Source organism: Peromyscus eremicus, chromosome 8a, assembly GCF_949786415.1.
Source record: "Peromyscus eremicus chromosome 8a, PerEre_H2_v1, whole genome shotgun sequence".
NCBI classification, from domain to species: domain Eukaryota; kingdom Metazoa; phylum Chordata; class Mammalia; order Rodentia; family Cricetidae; genus Peromyscus; species Peromyscus eremicus.
Genome location: NC_081423.1, coordinates 71,534,869 through 71,559,634, shown reverse-complemented (window position 1 = coordinate 71,559,634; position 24,766 = coordinate 71,534,869). Strand labels below are relative to the sequence as shown.

Genomic DNA, 24,766 nt, shown 5'->3' with positions numbered 1-24,766 from the left:
TGTGTGCTGGGCATCACCGTGGTGAAGTACTGATGGGGGTCAGCCATAGACCTGAGCCCTGGAGTGGCGCTTGCCTTTTCTTCACGTGCTCTACAGCCCTGTCAGAAGTGGTTACTGCATGCACTCGTCCCGTGTGCCCTGAACTGAGTGACTTTACTCTTGCTTCATCCCACTATCCACCCCCCTACACACACACACACACACACACACACACACACACACACACACACGCCCCTCATGCTGATGATTCTGGGTTCCCACATTCTTATAAGCCATGTAGTGAATGAACTCAGTGCCTTTGAATCTGCTTTCTCCCAGCCCTTCAATTTCTCAAAGTTCTGTTTTCTCCTCCATACACCCCAGGCCCATCTGGAGGGGGGTTTACGGTCTCCCTTGGAACTTAACAGAAGGGTGTCTTTATTCAGTTTGACTGCTGCTATTATGTGGTAAAACATTCAATAAAAGTCGTGATTTATGAGACTTGTGGCTTCAGTTGGCTTTGGCTTCCCCCACCCCCATTAATTCTTTTCTTCTTTCTTCTTCTTCTTCTTCTTCTTCTTCTTCTTCTTCTTCTTCTTCTTCTTCTTCTTCCTCCTCCTCCTCCTCCTCCTCCTCCTCCTCCTCCTCCTCCTCCTCCTCCTCCTCCTCCTCTTCTTCTTCTTCTTCTTCTTCTTTTTTTGCTTTGTCATCTATCAGTGAGAGCAAACCCAGGCCTGATAATTTCTTGGCACATCCTGTGTTCAGTTAAGAATGTCAGCTGTCAGCCTGTCAGGAAGTTATTTCTTGAATTGGTTTTTTACCTCTTGCCACAGTCCATAAACATGCAGAGGCCCTGCTCAGTCCTGGAGGCAGGTGATAAGGGGCCGTGGAATGCTGTGGGGAAAGGAGTGTGGCCCCCCACTCTGTGGACCCCCCCCTCAGTGACCACGTGTGCAGCTTACAGTCAACTTGGGCTTGCTGGGTGGGAAGAGGGGCCCTTTAGAGTTTCCAGAGTTTTCTTTGTTCATGAATTCAGCGCTTCCCTTATCTTTTATTTATTATTTATTTTTTTGGCTTGGCAGTTTTAGAAATCCCTCCTCTGCTTTCTCTTTTTTTTTCTCAAAGTATGTGCCTGTTGGATAAAAGGTCCTTGGAGTAGAGGGCCGTATACCGAGTCCTGGCTGCTAAAGATAGACTAATTGGTGGAAACAGGTTGTCGTGCAAGTGTGGTGGGGGCAGGCCGGCGACAGTGAGCCCTGGTAAATGCCACTTTGACTCTTTACCCGGCTTCCCATCTACTGCTCTTATTAGCTGTTTGCTGAAATGCATCCAAGGTTCTGTGGAGCCACCCACAATGGCATTAACCAAGTTGTGCCCTGCATCTTAAGCGCCTGGTTAAGGCCCTGGTACAGCAGTGGCTGGAATCAGTCCATGCTGGGCTCCGAGAGTGTGCATAAAGAAGCTTTTAACCCGCAATGGGTGGCCAGGAAGGACCAGGAAGGCAGGGCTGTGGAGCTTGAGCGAAGCGTGTGGCCCTTGCTTCAAAGCACTTTCATTTGGCTGGGAGCCGTGCTCCCCAAAGGCATTGAAACATCGAAGACTCTCATCATCCTGCTCTCCTAAGTGAGGGTGATTGGGAACAGGCTGAGAAGCCTGGAAATGCTCACCAGGCTCCCTGATTCTATTCGGAGTAGGTTTTCAGACTTTTCTTGGGTGAACCACTTGCAGGTAGGGGGGTTCTCATATGGAGTCCCCATAACACGAAGTGAATACACGTTTTGCCTTCTGGTTATTGGCATCTTAGAAGGTAGATGCATTTGTGAGGGCCCTGGGGCCTCTGAGTGTGCAGGTGTCCTACTCCCAGTAAGGCGTTGGCCTCATCATATCTATGCGGCCTGCCATCGCTGTGAGTATCTGTCTTTGTACTCGTTTCTGTTCGTATCAGCATTCACCAAGCCCTCATCTATCAGCTGAGAGAAATTCTCTCTCTAGTAGGCTCTCTGCTTCCCTCTGGGCTCATGTGTGCCTGGGAATGTAAAGCAATCATTTGCTTAGCACTCGGGCTGCGTGGAGCCTTTTACCATGTGGGCCCAGGTTCTTCTGGCCTCTCATCTTCTGTGACCGCCTCCCCTCTTTCCACTCCTAGACAGGATTTCACTCTATAGCCCGGATTGGCCTTGAATTTGAGATCCCTCTGCCTCAGCCTCCCAAGTGCTAGAGTTTACAGGTAACCACACCAATCTCTTGATAGTCATTTCTAAAACTCCAACTTTGAAGATGTTTCTTCCAAGTCCCCCAAACCCCTTGCCTCCCAAGCAGCAACAACTCTTGGTTCCCGTAGTTCTCAGCTGCCTCTCTTAGAATCAGCTAGTAATATACCCTTTTCTTGGTCTTTTGTGTTCTTGTTCAGTTTGTCCCCTTGGCAAGTTGCCTCTTGAGAGCTTTCTTGTAGAAAGGAAACTTTCTTCCCCATGCAGGCTCGAGCATTGAAATGTGGTTGTCACCCGTGAAGAATGGAAGTGGCACTGGATTTTAACTTAAAATTATGTTTCAATCACCCCACGTGGCTGGTGACTATTGGTCACTACAGATGCAAGTCTTTTATTTTTAAGTTTTTAATTTTTATTTTATGTACATTGGTGTTTTGCCATGTGAGTTGGATCCCCTGGAACTGGAGTTACAGACAGTTGTGAGCTGCCATATGGGTGCTGGGAATTGAACCTGGTTCCTCTGGAAGAGCAGCCAGTGCTCTCAAGCACTGAGCCATCTCTCCAGTCCCCCCCCCCCCCCCCGATTCAATTCTTGCATGTCTTTGCCCTTTCAGAAGCCCTGGCAAGGGGCTCTGCCATCCAGAAACACCTGACAGAGACACTGTCCTGTCGAATGAAGCAGAAACGTCTTCTTAGGTGGAGAGTTAGATTGGTGCGGCTTGTAGACTCTGCCTGTTTTCCATTCAGTTTGATTTTTAAGTTGTTGGATTATGTCCTTGAGTACCACCGATGATTTGGGGATACAGAGGTGAATAAGACATGGTCTCTGCCTGTAAGGAACTTATCTAACGGCGCTGGTAGGGAGCACCACCAGCCAGGTTCAGTTTGCAACCTAGGAGGGTGCAGAGAGAAGGAGGCTGATGTTGTGGAACGTTCATTCATTAGGCAAGCGTTCCTTGCATGCCAGTTACTGCCCAGGTTCTGGAAGCACATCTGCAAGTGAAACAGAGAACCTGGCTTCCCCAAGCTTGGGTGACTAGTAAACCAAGTCAATCTTAGGGTATATTAGAGATGAGAAGTTGGAGGAAGGTGTGGACAGTCCAGGAAAGCCTAGTGGTGAACGTCTAGTGTATGAGTGAGATTACTGGGGCTCCACAGTCTTGGTGAGTTGTGATAGGAGGCATGATACTGCGGGGTGGGCTGGGGTGGAGGTGAGGTTGGGGACAGTGCCAGTGAAGGCCTGAGGAGGGGTAATGTGAGTAGTCGGAGTGCAAGGTAGAGTGGAGAAATAAGGAGATTGGGAGCCCTGGAAGGGGAGGGGCCTTGGGCCCTCTCTTGGTGATTAGCTCAGTTGCTGATGTCTGTCTTCCTGATTTAAGGTGTTGGCTCTGCCTGTAGGACAATGGGCCCAATGATTACTTCCCTTCTGTCCATAAAGATTCATTCCAGGTAGCTGCTCCCCGAGTCCTGATGACTGAGGGACAGTGAGAACCTACCCAGACCTCCTGCCATGAAATTCTTGAAACGGAGAGAGTCTAATCAGAGGAGGTTCCTCTGCTTCGTTTTCAGGTCGTTCTTGGAACAGACCATCTTCTCGGGGTTCTCCCATGCTTTCACACATCCCTGTCCTGGTTCCACTGGGGACATGAAGAGTCTTTTGGGGAGTGAGTAGGCTTGGGAAGCACAGGCAGGGCCAGAGGAAGACAGTGAGGTGTTCTGAAGGATAAGATTTGTGGGCCAGGGGAGGACCACATTTCCAGCAAGTGTGAGGGCGGCACAGGGAATGCGCCTCCCTGAGCCACAGATGTCCCCTGGAGAACAGCTGCACATAATGATCATAGTTTCTGAGGTATCCTGGGTTTCAGGAATGCCCATTTTGCTTAGGAAGACAGGAGGGCCTCTGTGAAGGGCAAGAGAAGGCTCTTAAAATAGGCTGTGATCTGCCTGAGTTCAGGCAGCTGCTTGGAACTTAATGACCGATGAGCCTTTGCCTGCAGGATGGAGTCCAGTCTCCTTGGTTACAGTCCACAAGACTCCTGTGATATCATCCTTGCTGTGTCTCCGTCCTTATCTCTCAACAGATGTTCTTTCCACTTGATTTCCGCTGCAGCTTTGTCAGACTCAGAGGGACTGAAACACAAGTGATGATATTTTATGCTTATGTGACTGCCTGTCTGAAAAACTTCTGCTCGACCTTCAAAACCCTAGTCCAGCATCTCCTCTCTGAAGCTTTCCATTCATCTGACCCAGCACATCATCCTTCCTTCCATTTCTTTGGCATATTCCTGCCATTGTGTGCATGTTCCTTAGGCTTCTGGGGCAACCTTCCCGAGCAGAGGCTCAAACCTTTTAGTTTGGGATTCTAGGGCTGGTAGCGGTTGATGTGGTACTCATCATTAGTTAGTATCGAGGAATTAATAGCAGATGGCATAGGTGATGGGAATTTGCTGAAATATCTGTGAATACTGTTGCTTTCTTCTCGGATGTCACCAGTGAGTTTTGACATTCAAAAATACCCCATCCAATGGCCACCCGGTAGCAGAGGGAAGGGTTTGTCTGACTCAGTGTAGAGGGACCTGTCCATCACAGCACTTCCTGCTTCCATCTCTGTGGCTGTTACACAGAACTCTGGCCAGCTGTTTTCCTTAGGAACAAAGGCTTTTATCTCCTGAGAGCTCGTGCCCAGCTTCACAATAAGAAGTGCATGGATTACCCAAGAACAAGAGAGGAGGCTAATATGGTGTCCGGGGACTTGGAATCGTCTGCAGATTGCTTTTCTTTCTATACTCTGAGTACAGGCATGAGCAAAGCAGATAAACGCCCCTAATTCCATTCTGGGGGTAAACTGACCACTGTCTTGTCCTTGGAGGCATGGTTTCTGGGTGGTGAATTTGACTGAGTCCTCATCCCAACACCTGGTACATAAGCACACACAGAGTCCCAGTGTGTGTGTGTGAAGGGAGTGAGTGGCCCATGATGACAGAGCTTTAACTGGATGGACAGCTTTTTCTTCCCCAATGCAAAGCAGTTGCCAAGTGCAAGGTGGGCGTGGCTACCATTCCAAAGGCTGAAGATACCCCTGCCCGAAGAGCACAGCCATGGCCCATGGGAAGCAGTGGCGTTAACTGCTTTCACCCCCACGTGCATGCCCATCCTGTCAGAAGTGCTCCTCCGAGAGAGCTAGGCACCGTGCACTGGGTCACGAGACTGCTTTCATAGCCCTCTGCAGTGAGCGCACAGTGAGTTCCCTGCACATTGGCTGGTAGGTATGGCTCCCCCATTGCCTCTTAACCTCAGTAAACGGCCAGCCAGGCCAATTCGTGGGACGTGCACGGCTTCTCTCTTCCAACGGAGCCGACCTTGTGGCTATAAAACGTCAGTGGTGGCGCACCTTTAGTCAACTTCCTGGCTGGCCCCGCACTGTCTCATGGTAATATTCTTGTTTGCAGGGTTGTTTCTTTCCTCTCTCCATTTACCCCACTGGAAAATCAAGTTTTCTTTTATGTGAGAGTTTATAGAAGTATGTTCCTGGCACGAGCAGAACGCGGATGTATTTAGGATATTGGTGTAGCAGAGAAATATTACCTCTGAGGCCCAGATAGCTTTATCTTTCCCATAGAATGACCTTCCTAATGGGGAACAATTTGTTCCTCTCCAGAAGGTTCGGCGCGGTGTGGAGGTGAAAGCAGATAAAGCCATTGTCTCTTGTAGGCTGGCTGTGGTATTGCTGGGGTGTTTTCAACCCTCCCAAACGGTTGCAAAGGCTTCGGCCAGAGGTCGGCACATTCAGGGTGGTGTGTGGGGTAAGCTGAAGGAAGCCTGAGTAACTAGTTACTTAGTTTACGGAGCCTACTTCCTGCCTTTGCAAGTGCTTTTTATTCTGTTTGTTTGAGAAGCAGGCAGGGAAGGTTTGACCCTCATGCCCAGGCGAGCAGGCAGAGGAAGAGAAGGAAAGGGGGTGGAAGAATGGGAAGGGATTGTGCCTACCATTCCAGCCCCAGGGTTAAGCATGTTTCATGTGCTATTTATTTTACTCCCCACCACCTTTTTTTTTAATTTATTTTTTTTTATTTTAATTTTAAGGAGCGCACATGCACACACAAACAGTTTCTGGTCATGCAGTCCAGGCTGGTCTAGAACTCTCCACATCCCTGTGAGCCCAAGCATTCTAGCTTGCTGGTGCTCCTGGTGCCTTCATAAGTGCTTGTCTAAATCAGACAGGTCTCTGGGTTTCCTCTTCTCCCTCCTACTTGTAGAAGATGGGGGAACCACACCAGCACTTCCTATGGGGACAAGAGGGGTTGATTCCTGCCCCTCCCACTCCACCCCATGACAGTTTAATTTATGACTTAACAGAAGGTTGGGTATTTCGAAGACCACTCAGCCCAGGGTGCAATGTGCTTATCTCTCTTTATGTAACCCTTGCCTCACCTTCCTGCCTGTTAAACACCCTCCTCAGGATGTTTAGAACAGTGGCAGAGGCAGGAAGGAGTCTTGGGGTGGGGAAGCTGACCCCTGACTGCATCTTAGTCAGCTGAACCTGTATCTAGGTGTCTTCTTCCTGGTTCACACCCTTTCTGTTGTCCAGACCTTCTTGCTGGAATTGAAATGGCTCGGCCTCCATCGCTCGCTCCACTTTCTCCTTAACAAGATGGAAGAGCCCCTCCCGCGGTTAAGCCCTGTGGAGGTTCTGCTCCTTTCTCTGGCATGGCCTGCAAGGTCTTCCTGTCTCACCTGCCCAGTTTCCTCTTTGCACTGTGCCATACTAGCAGCCACCGGCAACTCTCCCTCGCCACTGGAGATGCTCTGCTCTGGAGGTCTTTTTCCCCGACTCTTCTAGGCATCCCTGGCTGACCCTCACACTTCAGGCCATGGCCAACCCCTGTGTTCCTAAGCCCAGCCTCTTACTTGGCTGTGAACATCTTTGAAGTGGAATCAGCTCCCATCAACTTTGCATCCACCAAGCCTAACACAGAGCTTGGTTCTTTGACAGAGAACCACTGTGGCTTGCTACCGGAGATGATCTTTGCCCGTTCATCATTCTTTTCTTTTCTTCTTCTTCTTCTTCTTCTTCTTCTTCTTCTTCTTCTTCTTCTTCTTCTTCTTCTTCTTCTTCTTCTTCTTCTTCTTCGTGTGTGTGTGTGTGTGTGTGTGTGTGTGTGTGTTTTGGCCTTCTTCTCTGTGTTCTCACTCTGCTTGGATCAGTCCAGGTCTCTGGAGAGTGTTCTATGGAGATGCTTTAACATACTTGTTTTGTGGTGGTCTTGCAGCAGTTCCCATAGGCATTGTCTCCATCTACAACATGCCCACTTCAAACTGCACATGGAGGGAAGAGGCTGAGTTGGGACAGTGACCCAGCTCTTGCTAGTTCACACTTCTTGAGGGCTTCTGCATATCAGTTCATCTTTTTCCTTTGCCTTCTGATAGAAAAGGGCCTGGCCATCCATCCCACCTCCCTTTTCTTCCCTGAGGATTCCCTGAAGTAGCCTCTTGCAGAGCCCTGGCTGCACAGTCTGACCTTCTGGGATGTATGAAGAACTGTTGATGCTGGGGTCTGCCTCTGGACCCCTGGATTGGGAGTCACTGAGGGTGGGGCTGGGCACGGTCTGTTGGCACTAAGATGGCAGTCAGGGCCAAGCGTCTGCGCAACGGGAGCACCAATGCCATCGCGCACAGCCCTCTCAGGGCCGTGGATTAGGTAAAGCGTGCTCATCAGGAGCTGATTGCCACGTACATCTAAACTATGGTAATGACGGTAATCAGGGCTAAGGGTTAAGGCTGCTGCCGTTTGTTCTTTTCATGAAATCAACTGGAGGGCTTGGGGGCTGGGGTGCAGGGGCTTCAGAACCTGCCAAGCAGCAGAGTTTTTATTCCGTCTAAAGAGGAGCAGGCCAGGTTGTTGTTTTTAAATTACTGGAGGGATGGTTCTAGAATCCCTCTCTTGGACTGTCTTCCCGGGGGTTCAGCAGCATGGCCTGCCTTAGTTGTGTATCTGAGGGTCTATAATCCTTGCTGTGTAAGTGATGTGACTTTTTTCAGCCCAGCTTCTCAGTCCATCCCTTTTTGTTTCCTAAAGGTCATTGTGGAGGACAAGGAGACCCTCCACAGAGACAGCAGGCAAAGGAGCAGGCATATGCTTTTGATTGTGAGGTGGTTTGAAACGTAATTTCCTTGTGGAAACCATCTACCACCCTGGTGGTATCTACATAGTGTTTGGGAGACAGAGCTTCCCATGGCTGTGTGTGCATACATCCTGATAACTGTATATGGTCCAGATTCCCATGGCTGCATGTGCATACATCCTGATAACTGTATATGGTCCAGATTCCCATGGCTGTGTGTACGTACATCCTGATAACTGTATATGGTTCAGATTCCCATGGCTGTGTGTGCGTACATCCGGATACCCGTATATCAGGGAGGAGAGCTGCAGACGTTGTTGAGCTTGGGTGTAGACACTGGAGGGACTAGAGCAGAGAGGTGATGGGGTAGATCTCAGGGAGGCTGTTTATATACACAGGCTCAGTCAGAGGGTAGGTTTTCCTTAGCATTATTGTTGGAGGGAGCAGAAAATCAATCAATAAGCCAATCAATCAATTGATTTCTCTCTCTCTCCCTCATGTGTGTATGCTCAATTATAATGCCACAGTAGCAGGTGGTCTCAATGTGTGTTATTTAGGCTAAGGTCTTATGCCCATTTGACGAAGAGCGAAGTTCAGAGCTATTCGGGAACTTCACTCATCCCTGGTATACTATACAGAGATGGACTCAAAGGCAAGGGTGGGTAGACTGTCGAGAGACAGTTGAAACTTATTCTTAAGATTGTGGTGCCCCCCCCCCTTTTTAATCTCTGCGAAGAATCACTCTGGGTCTGTGCCACCACCTTGGGCATATTTCGAGGGAGTTCTCTTAGGGTGGGTGCCGAGGGCTCCGTGAGCACAGGCACTAACTAGAAAGGGTTTATGGCAGCCCACCATCCTGTCTGGCTTCCCTCCTCCCACTCTCCCCAGAAGTTCATAAGAGTTGCCTCGGCTGCCTGTCAGGGGCTCTGGAGGTGCCTCTTCTGCATGCAGGCAGGTGCACATGCCTTGCAGGGTCATCACAGTAAAGGATGCTCGTTTAATTTAATCGAATGCCGTGGCTCTAAAAGACGCTGGGTTTTAATTGCAGCGATGTATTGGTAATTGTTGGAACACTGGAGGAAGTTTGGGGGGGGGGCTTTCGCCACAGTGAGTTCAACTCATGCAACAGTATTAGGGTGTGTGTGTAGGGGGTGGGGGATTCCCAAGGATAGAGTGATGGAGCAGCTGTCTGTGGGTACAGAGCAGCTTGGATGCCTGTGGCAGGGATGAGGGCCAGCCATCTTGCTCGGCGTCAGTTGCTGTGTGGATCACGCTCCTTAATTTCCTGTGCTTTTCCAAAGCAACACTCATCTCCATGCCTTTTCTGTTACCGCCTCCGCCCCTCCCCCAGCCCAATATGATTCAGTGCCACTGTCTAGGATATTACTCTCTGATACGATCTGTGGACAGGTCACCCTGTGGCTGCAGCTTTCCCCCAAGGGTAAGAGGAAGTAGTATTTTTTAAATGAGTCTGGGAGGGAGCCGTGCAGAGGGTTTCTGGGAATGAGGGTGGGGTGTGCGAGCGCCCCAGGAAAGAAAGCATCCTGATCATTGCATTATGAGATCACGTCCTTCTGTCACTGAGTTACTGTTATTTTAATCAGAGGTAATGTTGTAACCTGACTATGTTGTATAATTGTGTGTAAATTATATTCCAACCCCATATAGATGAAGGCTATTTTTTTCCCTTCCAATTTTAAAGCTATTTAGAGGGAATGCCAAATTGTAGCTTGAACCCTAGTGCTCTCTGGCAGATAGCTCTAGACAGGGAGAGAGAGGGGTTGGGGGGGGGGGAGAGAGGTTCGGGGGGGGGAGAGAGAGAGAGAGAGAGAGAGAGAGAGAGAGAGAGAGAGAGAGAGAGAGAGAGAGAGCGCACAGAACATTGGCGGTTGTTTTCCCAATTAGTTTCCCCTGAAGTTAAAATAATTTCTGAAGTAGGCAACATAAAATATTGTTACTTACACTTTTTCCTCTGGGTGTGCAACTGCAGGTGGGTGACTTGAGGCCCATGGAATTCAATGAGGACAGAGCAGGAGGAAGTACACAGAGGGCACCTTCTTGGGTGCTTGGGTTGATCCTAACCTGTTTGCATCCAGGGTCTCAGGTGAGGGATCCCTCAGGCTTGATTTTGGAGTTGTGCTGAGATAGAATTTAAAAAAACCATACAAATTGAATGTTGAGACATACAGCTCAGTGGTTTTAAGTATATTCACAGATAAATGCACCCACTCACCCATCCATCTACCCACACCTCAACAAAATTGGGATAGAAGAAGGCTTGTCCTTTGAAGGAACACCTTGGGGAATGGTCCTGGAGCCCTGGATGGTGATGTTGGGAGTGTTCTTTGCCCTCAGTTCACATGTTTTCAGAATAAAACCTGGGATCAAGTTCTCAAATGCAGAGGGAACACTGTCGTTTGGAGAGCAGCGTGTAGTCCGTTCTTGACTTTGGATTCGGTGAGCGCTGTGTTCTGGGGTTAATGGATAGAGAACCTGTCTAGGACCTTGGCAAGCAGTCCTCCTTAGTACACACCTTGCCTTTAAGTTGAAGATGATTCTTTTTGCTGAGACTGGATTTCTCTGTCTACTTGGTGGGGGTGATGGACTGGATGTTTTTCAAGACCCCATGCGTGCTAGCGTTCTAACACCTATCCCGAGTTTTCTCCATCAGAGGGTTTCCACGGCGAGAACATGGGAGAGAGGAGCCTGGCCTTCTAGGGATGAAGATGTTCGTATTTTCAGGGGACTTTGAACTCTTTTCCAAGACCTGATAATAGCAAGAGTGGATTTGATTTCTCAGGGCCTGTACCCATTGAGGGCTGTCTAGAGTCGCTTCCTACCTTTGGGTGCATTTACTGTTTAAGAGATATTTAGGCTTTTTTTTTTTTTTGTCAACTTTCCTTCTGGGATTACTTTATCTTTGGGATTACTAGCATCTTTGGGGGCAATACTATTAGATCTAGCTTTCCCCTCTGTGTCTTCTTAAATATATTTCCCTCTAACCTCCCGTCATTCCCTCTGCTTTACATATATATGTGAGCATGCGCGCGCGCACACACACACACACACACTATTTGCTTTATCTTACTTTGCAGAAATTTAATTGGTAGCCAGGAATGATGACTAATGCCTGTGGTCCCCGCAGTTGGGAAGGCTGAGGCAGGAGGATCGCCACAAGTACAAACCTGGACTGTAGAATAAGACCCACAAATGGGTTGTTACTCTTGCATGATCATTTCAAATGGAAGCATAGTTTTTGTTTTGTCTTCATGGAATTTTTAATACTTACCAGAAAATCAAAAACAAGATCCCCCCGACCCAGCATACCAGCTCTCTAGTTTGAGGCAGGAAGGTGGGACGTCTTTGCAGCTGTAGTTAGCAGCTGGCTAAGGCCACGTGTAAACAGCAATTTTCAGAACTGGCATGCATGCTGGGCCTTTTGTAGCGCCAAGGGGTGTGTGGAGAGCTTTGGTTGTTTAGTTAAATTATGGGTATAGATGCAGAACTTCTCAGCGGGGCCTTGAGAACCTGACCATGTCCTGCTTCCCCATGTGCACACAAGCTGGAGATTAGACACACACACACACACACACACACACACACACACACACACACACACCCCTACCCACACATACACCGCTTCTGAGAGGAACACGCTGAGCCATAAAGGGAGAGACACCTTGGGAAGCCTTGTAGTCCTTGTAATCCTGTGTTCACAGGGCTCTTGGATAGGTCCCTTGCATCCCCAGTAAAGCACTCCAATGTGAAGATTTCCTGCAGCCTCCACTGAAACCCCCAAACGAAGGGAAGTCTAAGGTTAATTACCTGGAGGGTTTTGGACTGAGCTCTCCGTGGCTTTTCAATTTCAGTGCACTGTGGGAGGCAAGTGTGGCCCCTGATCATTTTGGTGTGCAGTGGCCAGTGTTCAAGACTCTCCATGTGTGGAGCCTGCTGATGTCAGGGTTCAGGAAGACGACACCAGTGATTCCTTCGCCGGGTAGAAAGGATTTCTCATAACTCAGATGAGCATAGAGCTTGAGGCCAGTGCATACTTTCTCCTAGTCACCGTTTCCAAGGTCAGGAGAAGGTGAAAGTTTGGAGGGCTGCTGGACAGTTTGGAAGAAATAGAAGCCAGGGCTCAGGATGGACTAGACTTACCCTGAGCACACACCAGCGTGATTTATTACCGTCTACACACAAACCTTGCACGATGTTTACTTGACTGTGAAGACTCCTGTGTAGTTCCACGGGGAGCCTGAGCACAGCATCCCAGCCCTCTCTGCTTCCTGCCCTCCTTAGTAGCCATGGAGATGGAAGGGAAAGGGAAGAATCTGTGATTGCGGGTCCTCTGCCTCCTGCATCCCTCACCAGAATGCAAATCACAGAGCAGTCTCCAGTCCGTTTGGTGGTAATGGTGTCAAGATTACCCAAGTAAATCACCCCATTGCCCGTCCTCCCACCCCAGAGGCCCTGGTGGGAGAGGTCATGACGCACAGCCCGCTGCACCCTGGCTGTGTGCCCCTCTCCTAAAGCAGCTAACCAAGCTGACATTTCCTCTCTGGCTTTTTCATGTCTGGAAGGTTCTGATGAAACCAGTTTCTTTGTAGTGTTTGCTGAGGAGTGAGAGCCATCGCTTTATCTGAGCCGGATCCTAGAAAGGATGTTTTAGTAACTCCGATGCTTTGGTGCATTGTCCAGAGCCTGGGTTTTCTCATCTTTCCCCAAAGGGGAGGGTTTTAAAGGCCTTTGCAGGGAGACTGTGTAGATTTATAGTTGGCTGCTTGTCTCCATGTTTAGGCCTCTGTCTGGGCATGCTCACAGCTGCCAGGCAACAGTGGAACGGGTCTGAAGAGATCTTTTCATTTAACCAGTGGCTGAGCTTCAGGAGTTGAGATGAAGACAGGGCGATCGTTTTTCTTCTCTGGGTTCCCAGGAATGTTTGGAATCTAGGTAGGGCTTGGGCTCTGTGTTGCCCGACTCTGAGCAGTGAGCAGGCCACAGGGTGTCTTCCATGGAAGGTCCCACCAGAGGTGCTCTGAGGTCTGCACCAGGACGTCTGAGGCCATGTTAACATTTCTTTACAGGGTTAATTACTTGGTTGGAGTTGGGGTGTGTGTGTGTGCAAAATTAAAGCATAAGATTATCAGGTATTACGTAGAATTGAAAAAGCGTTTTTGAAATGACTGAGATTTAGGATGGGGCGATAGGAGTTGATTTCTTCTAGAGCTATTTGGATAAAATATTTTTCTGCTGTCCATTTATTTTAAGTATAAAGGATGGATTCAGTAATCAACTCTGGGCTCAGCTTTAGTGACCGCTAAGCCGTCGTCTTCAATGTGCCCTGCTAGACTCTTTGGCATATGGTATTTAACTTAGGCCTCACGGGAGCTTGTGTGCTAAGCTAATTGTTCTATCTCCATTTTATAGTGGATTGAATTCCACGTTCTCTTAGGGTGCGTGCTCCTGTGCCCAGCACTTACTGGGTCTGTTGAGTGAATACATTAGGGAAGTTAGGTTAGTAAGATTGGACCATTAGTAGGTATAGGAAGAGATTGAAATCTGAAGATGGCCCATATTAGTTAGCTTTGCTCGTTGCTATAACTGAATGCAATTTCAGGGAGCGGGGATTTACTTTTGGCTTGAGGTTTCAGTACAGTTTAGTGGAGGGAACAACTTCTAGTATGGAGACCTGGAAACAGTGTAGGAGAGTGTGAGTGAGTGTGAAAATGAACACATGTGCCCGGTTCGCTGCGTTTGTCCTCTTCCTACTTCTGGTTCCCTGGGCCCCTGGCCTTGGGCTGGTGGTTCCCCCTTAGCTGCTGTTTAGTACCTGCCAGTGGGTGCTCACAGTGCTCTCACAGACACTCTCAGAGGTGTGCTTTCCCGATGTCTTCGACTCTCTCAGTCCAATCGCGTTCACAGGCAAGATGAACCGTTACGGGGCTTTGATAGAGTTTGACCATCAAGGAGATCTTAGTCTATCAGAAAGTGAGAAAGGAGAGGAATGTCAGGAGCAAGAAGAGGTTGCGGCCAGTTCATCTAGGGAGCCTGGGAGGTGGGCACTGTGTTGTGGATCCCGGCAAGATCTTTTGGAGAGTGTCCTCATGTGCCTCGCCGTCTCATCCTTAGCCTTTGCCATGAGGAAGAGAAAACCAGTAAACCACAGCTTTAGACTCCCATGCAACAGGAGGACGCAGCTGGCAGGCTCACAGTGTCCTCTTGAAGCAGTGCAGAAAGCCCTTCATGTGCTCTAGTTTGGGATCAGCCATTGGCCGCGTGGCTCGTGTGCCCACCGAGAGCTGCCTACTAAAGTCTAAGCTTCCTAAAGTCTGGATGTCTCTTTCTGCCTCAGCCAACCCAGTCTCGGACTCATGAGACTTGGGTGGCATGGGTGGCAGAGGGGACTTTGTGGACCTGGCACAGCACCTTGTGGAGTAGAGGACAGACTCCAAATCCAGGAGAGTGAGTCCTATCTAGAGTTACATGTAATGAAACAGTGGAGTTGGGTTCCTGGTATCTTTTCTACTCAAACGTGTCAGCAGTGTGCCCTGGATGTGCAACATGACAACCGGGTGATGTGCTGTGGGTGTGTCGGTTCATTCATTCTCTTGCCAAATATTTTAAGAGTCCTGGTGTGATCGCTATCCAGTAAGGTGTGGTACCCGTCCTGTATCCTGCATCCAGCAGTAATAGCATAGATGACTTAAAATAATAATAATAATAATAATAATAATAATAATAATAAATGTTGGTGCCTACTGAATTTTCTTACTCTTTGTTAGATTTTTTTTTTTTTTTTTTTTTTTTGGTTTTTCAAGACAGGGTTTCTCTGTGTAGCTTTGCGCCTTTCCTGGAACTCACTTGGTAGTCCAGGCTGGCCTCGAACTCACAGAGATCCGCCTGGCTCTGCCTCCCGAGTGCTGGGATTAAAGGCGTGCGCCACCACCGCCCGGCTCTTTGTTAGATTTTTATCTTCAATTATTTTATTTTATTTTTTCCTTTCGAAACAGGATCCCGACCGTCTCAAACTCGGCCCCCCTTTAGCCTCCTGAGTGCTGGGCTCAGAGTTGTGTACCTGCCTTTCAGTTTTCAATTTTGACATCAAAACCCCTCTAAGACATTTTCCAAATTCAGTCTTCTCCTCGATTGTTTATTCCTCTTATAGGACTTGTGGTCCTTGCCCTAAGCAGTTTGTGTGATGTGGCTTCCTTTTCCCCTTCCTTTGGAGCTGCTCAGATTCTAGATCATGGGCCATATTTGCTTATTTTTGCACGCACTGGAGTTCAGTGTTAGCTTCCGTTTGCCTAGCCCCATTGTTGGTGTTGTAGAAGTCCTACAGAGTCAGAGCCTGGACATTTGAAGGAGAAAGTGATTTAGCATGAATCAGAGGGGCGTGTGTGTGTGTGTGTGTGTGTGTGTGTGTGTGTGTGTGTGTGTGTGTAAGCTGTGTATGGATGCAGTGTCAGATGACTTCAGAGGAGGTGAGATTAGCGTCAGGCTGGCTGGGATAGCACATGGATATTTGGGAGTTAGAAGAAGGTCATAGAAACTTGGAAGATGGTTGCAGCTTGCCATGGGGACGGTCTGGGAGTAGAGAGGCATTCCAGGGAGAAAGTCCTGTGAGAACAGAGGTGTGGAAACCTGGAGATTAGTGGGGCTGGCGTAGGGTTGATCAAGGTGAACTGCAGGCAGTCCAGAGGGCGTTGAAGGTGTTCAGGGCAGAGTTCAGGGTGGTCCCTGAGTGCGAAGTCAGCACCTGTCTTAGCTACAGGCCTAGGCCAGCATGAGAACAGCTGAGCCTAGGAATCCAAACGTACCTCCTCTGGATTGTCTGTACAGTTGTTTTTTTAAGTAAGGGGGATTGAGCCAAAGCCTTGAGCGTTTGAAGCAAGAGCTATCCCTCGTCCTCACGTATTCAATTAAAAACCAGTTTATTAGTTCCTTGAGAACTCTGTGCAACGTGCTTTGATCATGTTCATACCCCCTCCCACAACTCTTGCCGGTCCCGCCCCCTTTCGCCACCCATCCAACTTTTTAAAAAAACCCATCAAGAGCAATTGTGCTGCCCATACCGTCTTGGGCGTGCGGTCTTAATTGACAAGGTTTCGGCTACTATCTGAGCATCGTCTTTTTGCATCTCGCTGTGTTTTGTTTGTGTCTCTTCGATTTTAAAATAGCCTGCTGTGGGATTTTTCTCGATATGCTAATGAAGCTGTGTTTTGTGGCCACAGAGGTCCTAGGGGCCCCCTCTGCTGTCAAGAAGTTCCAGTCTGCTCTGGTAGGCTGAATGCCTAAGATGTTTCGGAATAGCTGACTCCAGCATCCTTAACTATCTAGTGGTCTGGTCCATGATGCTAGCACAGGTTCCAAACTGCCTTCCTGGAAGAATATCGGAGCAAGGCTTGTTGAAGTGTCTTACCAAACACTGCTTCTGATAACCCGGTTAACCTCTGCCCCCCCTCTTGTCATCTCTTGCAGATGGTCACAAGAACAAAGAAAATATTTGTAGGAGGATTGTCTGCGAACACTGTTGTGGAAGATGTGAAGCAGTATTTCGAGCAGTTTGGCAAGGTGAGTGCTGCCCCTGGGTGGACAGTAGTCGCCCACAGGTGTGGGTGGAGCTTCAGACGTGGCTACCTGGGCCGACGCAGGAGCCGTATCTTCTAGAACTGGTCCTTGAACTTCCCTGTTGCGATGTACATGAAGCTGCGGACGCGGCAATGGGAGAGGCTGGCTTTGGTTGGCGTGGAGCCGTGTGCGCCTGCAGGAGCACACAGAGCAGCCTTTCAGTACTGTGTGGCTGTCATTTGCCAGCCGCATGGAGCCAGGACTGGGAAGGGATGTGGGGTTGTGACTCACAGGGCACAGGCGCCCACAGAAGCTGTGAGAGGTAAAGCCCTGTGAGCCAGTGCTGGGATTCCATACACCTTGTATTTCTGGAAGATGACATTCAGAAATGAGGGTGTCTGGGGCCCTTGGCAGCACGACGTTCCCCCTGTTAAGTGCCCAAGGAGACTTAGGAAAGATGTTGGCTGTACCCGTCATCATTCTGATCTGAACGCCCACAAGATGAGCAAAATGACATCCTGAGGTACGCTGTTAGGGCTAGGAGTCCTCAGTCAGGAAATGGAGGGTGAGGAGGTGTGTGTGGGGGTTAGATAGACATATGAGATGAACATCTGTGGGTGTTGGCTTTGTCAGCGGCTTTCTAGTTGGTGAAAGAAGCAGTAGCGTATGAGTGGGTTCTTCCTGAAGGTGGCCATCTCCCCAGATGTCATGCTGCCCTGGGCTGGCCTTTATGTGGTCCTCTTTCTCTAGCTCCCACAGAAGCCATAGCTCTAAGGAGGTTGGCAGGTGAATGGCTGAGCTGGCCCTTCACTTCCTGCTTCTTTGGGTAATTGTGGGTGTTGTTACGGGAGCCCAAGCAGGGGACCAGCTCCTTCCATCGTAGTTCTGTGTCTTCTCTGCCGACAGGCTGACGTGGCAGAGCTCTGTGGTATCCTGGGAAGGTGCAGTGCCCACTCAAAGCTTTTATCATTCATTTGCTCCCACGATGGCTGTCCTATTTGCCACAGTCCAAGACAAGGGCACTGCCACCCACTAGTTGGCCTGAAGGTTCTGTGCTTTTGCTCGCTTGCCCAGGGCAGTGGACAGCCATGACTCAGTCACCATTTGTGTCTCTTCATGAGCCACTGCCTGAGATGAGGGCCATGACCTTTATTTAGCTTTGAATTGAAGATCATCTCCCCCCCCCCCCCCCCCCCCCCCGGTCTCTTGTATTAATCAACTTCTGCATGGATGGGAGGACCACACAACGAAGAGAAAACAACATCTTCCAGTTCAGCTGTGCATTTGACATGGCATGGAATTTCCCACCCAGGTGGGTTTTGAAAGAAGCCTTCCTCATAGTCCTTGTGAACCTTCCTCATAGTCCTTGTGAACGTCCGGTCTGGGGGCTGACTCATTCTGGGTAGTTCCCAGGGAAAGCAAAGTGTGCTGATGGCCATTGGAGTGACAGGGCTTCTCTTTGTAAGAGCAGTTTATGACACTAGGGGGAAGTATCCATCATTGGCCCCTCCCTGCCTAGGGAGAAGGATTGGAAGTAATTAAATGAGACAAGTCCTTCTTGCACCATACTCTGGCGGGTGGGGGCTCTTTGCTATCTTTCCGCCTTCAAATTGAGTCCAGGGGTGGTGTTTGCAAACACGAGGCGGGATTTCTTTTTCGAGCCATAACCTGCCTTGGAATCTCCTAGGCCCATTTGCAGGTGTCAGGGAGGTTGCTGCTGCCTGGCTGAGCTGTTACTCTATTCCAGACAGGCTCATACTTGATGCAGACAGCGCATCTCTGCACATCCCCAACTCTGCTTTCTTTCCTCTCAGATCTCTCCCTCTTCCTTCCTTCCTTCCTTCCTTCCTTCCTTCCTTCCTTCCTTCCTTCCTTCCTTTCTTTCTTTCTTTTAGTTGTTCCTCCTGAGCACTTACAGTCGTGACTCAGAGTGTCAGCAAGCTTCGGCCTTGCCCACGGTGGCTTCCAGCACCGCCTTGAGAACACTTGTCCCTTTGTCTCGGCAGCAGTCACAGACCATCTTCCCCAACATGGCACTTGCTGGGTTGGATGCTGCCCAGTTAATTGTGCAGTAATCTTTGTGGATTCTGTCAGGATGCATAAACTTATGGAGTGTTTTATTAAAGGACTAAGGAGGCTTTGGAATGTATCAAAACCTGTAACACTGTACTCAGCAGCTCGTAGCTCCTTTCATACATATGCTCTGAGTCTTATCTGGGCTTGCCTTCGGAAGAGCTTATTTGTCGGTTGTTGGAGTCTAGTGGCCCCTTGGGCAGGGTTCACCGCCTCTCTGGATTCTGGTATTGTTCATTTGAATCCAGAATGATCAAAGTAGGGAGAGTCTCCTCGTAGGCCTTGGGGACCATGAGTGAAAACCAGCTGTTGCAAAAGGAAGTGGGTAAATTGACACATTGACTTTACCCTTTGTTAAAGTGTATTCTGGTGTGTGTGTGTGTGTGTGTGTGCGCGCGCGCCAGGGGTTGTGGAGACTGCCACATGAAGCATCCTCACAGCATGCACATGCACATGCACATATATGCCTGTGTGAGGTTGTTTGGAGCTATCTTGAAGCAAATTAGTGAGATATAAGTTTGCTGCCTCAGAGGAGTACTGCTCACTGTCAAATGCCAGGTCAAGCCATTTCTTTATATTATCTTGTTCAGTTTTTCACTGGGAGATCATATTTGAGTGCTGCTAGGAGAGGAAGACTTGGTGTCTCTTCAGTATGCACAGGAGAGTGCCCCAGACTTGGGCACCCCCACCTTCTGTCTGCACTGAGAAGATGTCCTGGAGCCTCCTCAATTTCGGGGATGGTAGAGACCATAGGGATTTAAGTTTGAGCCAGAGTGCACACCCTGCTGCTTCTCTGCTTCCGTGTCTGAACTTCCACCTCAGCCTCCATGCAGGGTGCGCCACATTTTAGGTTTCACTCGCCGTCATTTGCTGTCCTCTCCCTTTTCCCCGTCTTGCCTGAGGTGGCAGCTGCTCCAGCTGTTTATTTCAGGTGGCAGTCCACACGGACAGGACTGCTGTCAAGGGGCTAAGCTAAGGGGAGTTTAAATATGTCATTGCTGTAAGTGGAGTGGGTACAGAATGACACACACAGAGCTTTAAATAACTCAGAATGGAGGCTTAGCATCCCTTTTTGCTTTTTCCCATCTTCCTCTCGGAAGACGCCCCCCCATTAAAAATGCCGATACTTGTTTATATTAAAATGTGGTCATGAAATGAAGCATGGAACTCAGCAAACTTAGATGGCTGTCCTTCCCCACTAGGTGGCTGTTTCTGGTGCCTTCCATGGAGAATGGCAAGGTAGAAGGTATTCTAAGGCTTCCTTGCTGGGCCTGACTATGGGATGACCTCCAGCAACACCTTGGCAGATCTTGGTTCTGGCCTCAGTTTCCCTTAGAGGGAAGCTGTTGACAGATTTGTAAAGGCTAGTAAATTGCTTTGCAACCCATATGGTCTCTATTGTAGCTTTTGCTATTGTAGGGTGAAAATATCTGCAGCCAGCATGTAAACAGATGGCTGTGGTTGTGTTCCAATAAAACTTTATAAAAACAAACAGAGAACCAGATTTGTTGACCTCTGAACTGAATTATTCCTAAGGCTCGTCTTTAAGCTGTGAAAGTCCTGTAGAGAATGTTTAGATGTAAGTAGATAGATTATAACCCAGTATATTTATAGACTAACAAAAGAATACATTGCTCACAGTAGTGAGCATGGTATGTAGTAAGCAAAACAATCTTCAACACAGTAAAGTTTATTTCTGGGCTTCGTGATTCAGGGGCAGTGCATCTTGATTTGAGACTACAGTCTTTATTTGGAAAAGGGCACTATTTATAATCTGGAATTTTCGTCGTATGAGTAAGACCCAGGAAAACTGAGTAAGTTACTTTCAATCTTCCTTTTCCAGGCGCTGGGTCTACATGATTGAAACTCAGGACATTCGGATCTTAATCTTAAGATAGTTTTACTGTGTGTTGATGTTTCTGTTTTACAGTTACATGTTTTGGTGCTAAGCTTTTAATGCATTTTAAAATGTGCTTTCAAGGGTGTCAAGTGAGACACATGGCATCTCCATTATGTGGGTGATGAAAAAGAAGTTGTCTAAGATCACACAGCCCAGGCTGGGTGAAGCCTGGGTGGGCACTTGTGGCATAAGCTACCCTCCACACTCCTGACTGAACCCTGCCTCTCCCCTGGCAGGCAGCAGACAGCACGCACAGAGAGCACGGTTTATTCATTTGTCAGAAACGCTGATGTCCAGTAATTTATTTAACTGCCTTGGTTATTCGGTGAACATTATCTGTGTTCATGATTTCATACATACAGGAATGATGTATATAGACCATTCCAAAACCTGGCAGATGACTGATGCTCTGATATGCCAGAGCAGAGCCACTCCAAAGAGCTCATCTCTTAACCAAGGTGCCCTGGGCTGGGGAAACACTCCCTACACACAGGTTTTTCCTCCTCCTCCTCCTCCTCCTCCTCCTCCTCCTCCTCCTCCTCCTCCTCCTCCTCTCTCCACTCCTCTTTGTCCCCCTCCTCAAGTTCCACTCTCTTACTTACATTCTTGCAAGGGATTTGGGATCAAAGAGGATTGGAAGCAGAATGACCCCTCTGCCTTGTCCTGGATAGAATAGAAAGTTTCCCACTTCCTAGCTGCTCCCATGATGCCAGGGCAGCTCCAGTGCCCAGCTCTGCTCGCTAGGTGATGCTTACTCTACAGGACTCCAGTGAGAGCCATGGAGGCTTCCAATTATACTTCACATGGCGAGCTGTGTAATTAGTTTGGAAGACTTATGCTTAGTCATTGGTTTATCCTAATCGGCTTTGGCTTTTCCCAGCAACAAAGTGAGCTTATTTTGCTAAGCTCACCCGACTCTGCACCCTTTCTTTGTCTTGCCATTTATTGTCTCACTCCTTTCATTCTGTTTTACTGCCAAAGTTCTGTTTCATTAGGCCTACAAGTCATTTCCAATCCAGTGGGCTGCTACAATCCGGCCTTTATCACCCGCTGCCCCGGTTCCCATGTCCCTTCTGGGCCAGGGCCTGAGCTGTGGTTTGATAGGAGGGCTTTAACCCCTTCCTGGGCCCGCTGCTCAATGGTGGTGGTGGGGGAGGCAAAGAAGGACAGGGTTTGGGAAATGATGGCTCCTCAGGTCCCAGGGAAGAGAGCTCTCTGGGAAGGAGGTAGGGGGTTCTTTGCGCTCTCCTTGCTAGAGCTGAGCTGTGTGAAGGGCTAAGAAAGTTAGCCATGGCTCCAGAGAGTGGCGTCTGAAAGCCTTATGGGGGAAAACAACTGGAAACCAGAATGAACTGACTTTTTCATATAGGGATCTCCTCCTTTATCCCGCGGAAGTGGGGGTTGGGGAGGTACATATGTTGAGAGTGTAAACCCAATGCCTGCTGCTTTCTAACCCCAGGCTGTAGGTAGGGGGTATGGAGGTGTGTCTGTGACCACCATTCAGATTTCTTTTGCTACAGAAAGTGTGAAGAGAATGTTAAAAAAATGGTATAAAGCCTTTGAAATTCGAAAAAGCAAGAGATTTGTGAGAAATAAGGAGGCAAGTTACTGGAAGTGGACTGTGATCCTGGGGTAGATTTTTATCACCTCTAAATGTGTGGTACAGATAAACAGCTCTGAACGGTGCTTGATTCTCTCAGGAGCCTAGAAAAACCAACTTCTGTGTGTGTCCTTAGTGGCTGTGTGATGCTCTCCCAGGGCCTTCATCTTCTGAAGGGGTTTGCGCACGTGGGCTGCCTGGAGGGTGGGGCCTCATCAGTCACCTGCTTGGCCTCTCCAGAGTCTGGAGTGTTCCTGAAAGTGTCTTCACTTGCAAGTAGGGTCAGGGAGGTTCATTCCTTCCCTCACTGGCTGGCCATGGTGAAATTTTAGGTTTACATTTTCGTCCTGTGGTAGCCCCTTGCAAAGCCAATTCTGTCTCCATGTTACTTCCATTGTCTGTCTGGTGTGTGTTGTTCCTCACTTCAGAAGCACCTCCTCGGAGAAGGGGACATGGGAAGGTCCTCCGTAGTGGACAACAGAGAGCTGACTCATTTCCCATAGGCACCTTTTAGGCCCCAGGGCAGACTGCATCACTACCAGTTAACAAGGTCCTTGTGCTGGCCTGTAAATCATCCTGGTGCTCCAAAATTTTGTGTTTTCCTGCTCACTTCAGCCTCCCAACCCTGTTTCTGTTATGACCAGTGGAGTTAGAAATAGATTCAGCTCCCTAGCCTTGCTTCTCCTAAATCTTCATGGTTTTGCTTCAAACAAGAATTCCTAAAATAGACAGTAGATTTCCAGGAAAGCTTCCCATTTCCCTCTTAGTGTACAAAATATAGCCAGCTGTTAGGCAAAAGGCATCAGACATTATTATTGCACTGTTAACAGTGTTTTAAAATATACAAATAGAAAAATATCCCGATGCCTTCTGGGTTGCAAGCTGGGAAAAACTTTGAGATTATGTTAATCAAATGGCATGTTCATTTGCATACTAGGTAAAGGAACAAGGCTTCATCTATGGCTTTTTCACTCTCTGTCCCAGCACGGTTTAGCTTTACTTAATTTGAAAGAAGGCAGGGCCCGGGAGCTCTTGGGAGCAAAGGAGTTAATGAAGCCTGTGGTGGGGATGGGAGGGAACATGAAGTACTTCCAGGGGGCTCACCTTCTCAGAGTCCTCCTGGAGGCCTCTGAAGAGGTCACTTACAATGGAGTTGTTAGCATAAGAAAGGAAAGCTTTCTCTCCCGAGATGGTTTTCAGTGGGAACTGAAAATGCACCAGAAATCATGGCCCAGGCTTGTGCCAGTGGGTGCAAGGGGTGGTTCTTCAGGGAGAGAAAGCACAGTTCATTTAGACTTGGCATAGACATCTAACTCGATTGTTCTGTGGAGTGAGCATTGATATGGAGATCCTGCCCCACCCCCACCCCATCAATAGGGCGCCCCATTACATGGGTCACGTACGCTTTTCTTTTTCCTTGCTCTTTCTTCTCCTTTCCCCCCCCCCTTCCTTTGTCCTCACAGAAACGGTCTGTGTAGAATGGCCCGGTTTGTCGAGTTTTCTGCCCCGTGAGTTTTTACAGCTCCCTATTTGGAGACTCCCATATCTTTGAATTAGCCGTAAGTGGGCTGCCAGTCGGTGCTTTATTTACATTCGAAGCCACAGTAGAGAAAAGACCCAGGAAAAGCGTTAATAAGCAGGAAGAGGCAGGAGCATTGCATTTCTGACTGTGGCTAACCTCATCACTGCCTCTAAAACCAATCACGAGGCTCACGGCTGATATTTAATAGCTTTTAGCTGATTATTTTTCTTCTCCTCCTCTTTCTTTTCTATCCAAGTTGACCTGGGTGTACTTGAGCGGAAATGAAGTCATCCAAATGCTGAATTAGAATAATCACGGCCCTCTAAGAATGAAATGGAAGCAGAGATTAAACGGTGGAGGAAAGCAGGCATATTACTAAGCACCAGGGAAACTTTGCATAAAATAAAGAGGAGATTGAGTTTGTCTCTGCTGTTTTCCATTTCCCTGTCACTTCGTGCCATCTTTCTTGGTGTCGAGCTAATGGCAAAGCGGGATCTGCTTTGCTTTAAGGTCACATACTCTCTGCCACCTGGGTGTCGGGGCTTTCTTCTCTGTGTTTCTGCGGTGGAAGGATCCGGATGGAGGGTCTGTGGCTGTGGAGGGTGCTAGATTACTTGCTGCAGCTGGAGTGGGTGAGGCGGATGGAAAAGCGGAAAAGAGGGCAGGAGGCAGTGTACAGCAGGCCAGCCGTCCTGATGCTGTCTGTGACTGACAGGTTCCTGGTCGGGCCGGGTTAAGGTAGAGTGACCAGCTGTAACTGTACTAGTAAGGGGAAGTGGAGTCTTAGCCTGA

The 24,766-nt window shown here is 48.7% G+C and overlaps 1 protein-coding gene across 5 annotated transcripts in view; it reads left to right on the top strand.

The window, feature by feature from the left end:
- Msi2 (musashi RNA binding protein 2) overlaps positions 1-24,766 on the top strand; it is a 360,898-nt gene that overhangs the window by 108,166 nt on the left and 227,966 nt on the right. For all 5 annotated transcript variants that reach the window (XM_059271494.1, XM_059271493.1, XM_059271492.1 and 2 more), the window contains one exon: positions 16,790-16,882. In XM_059271494.1, coding sequence (XP_059127477.1) covers positions 16,790-16,882 — 93 coding nt within the window. The remainder of the gene's footprint in view (positions 1-16,789; positions 16,883-24,766) is intronic.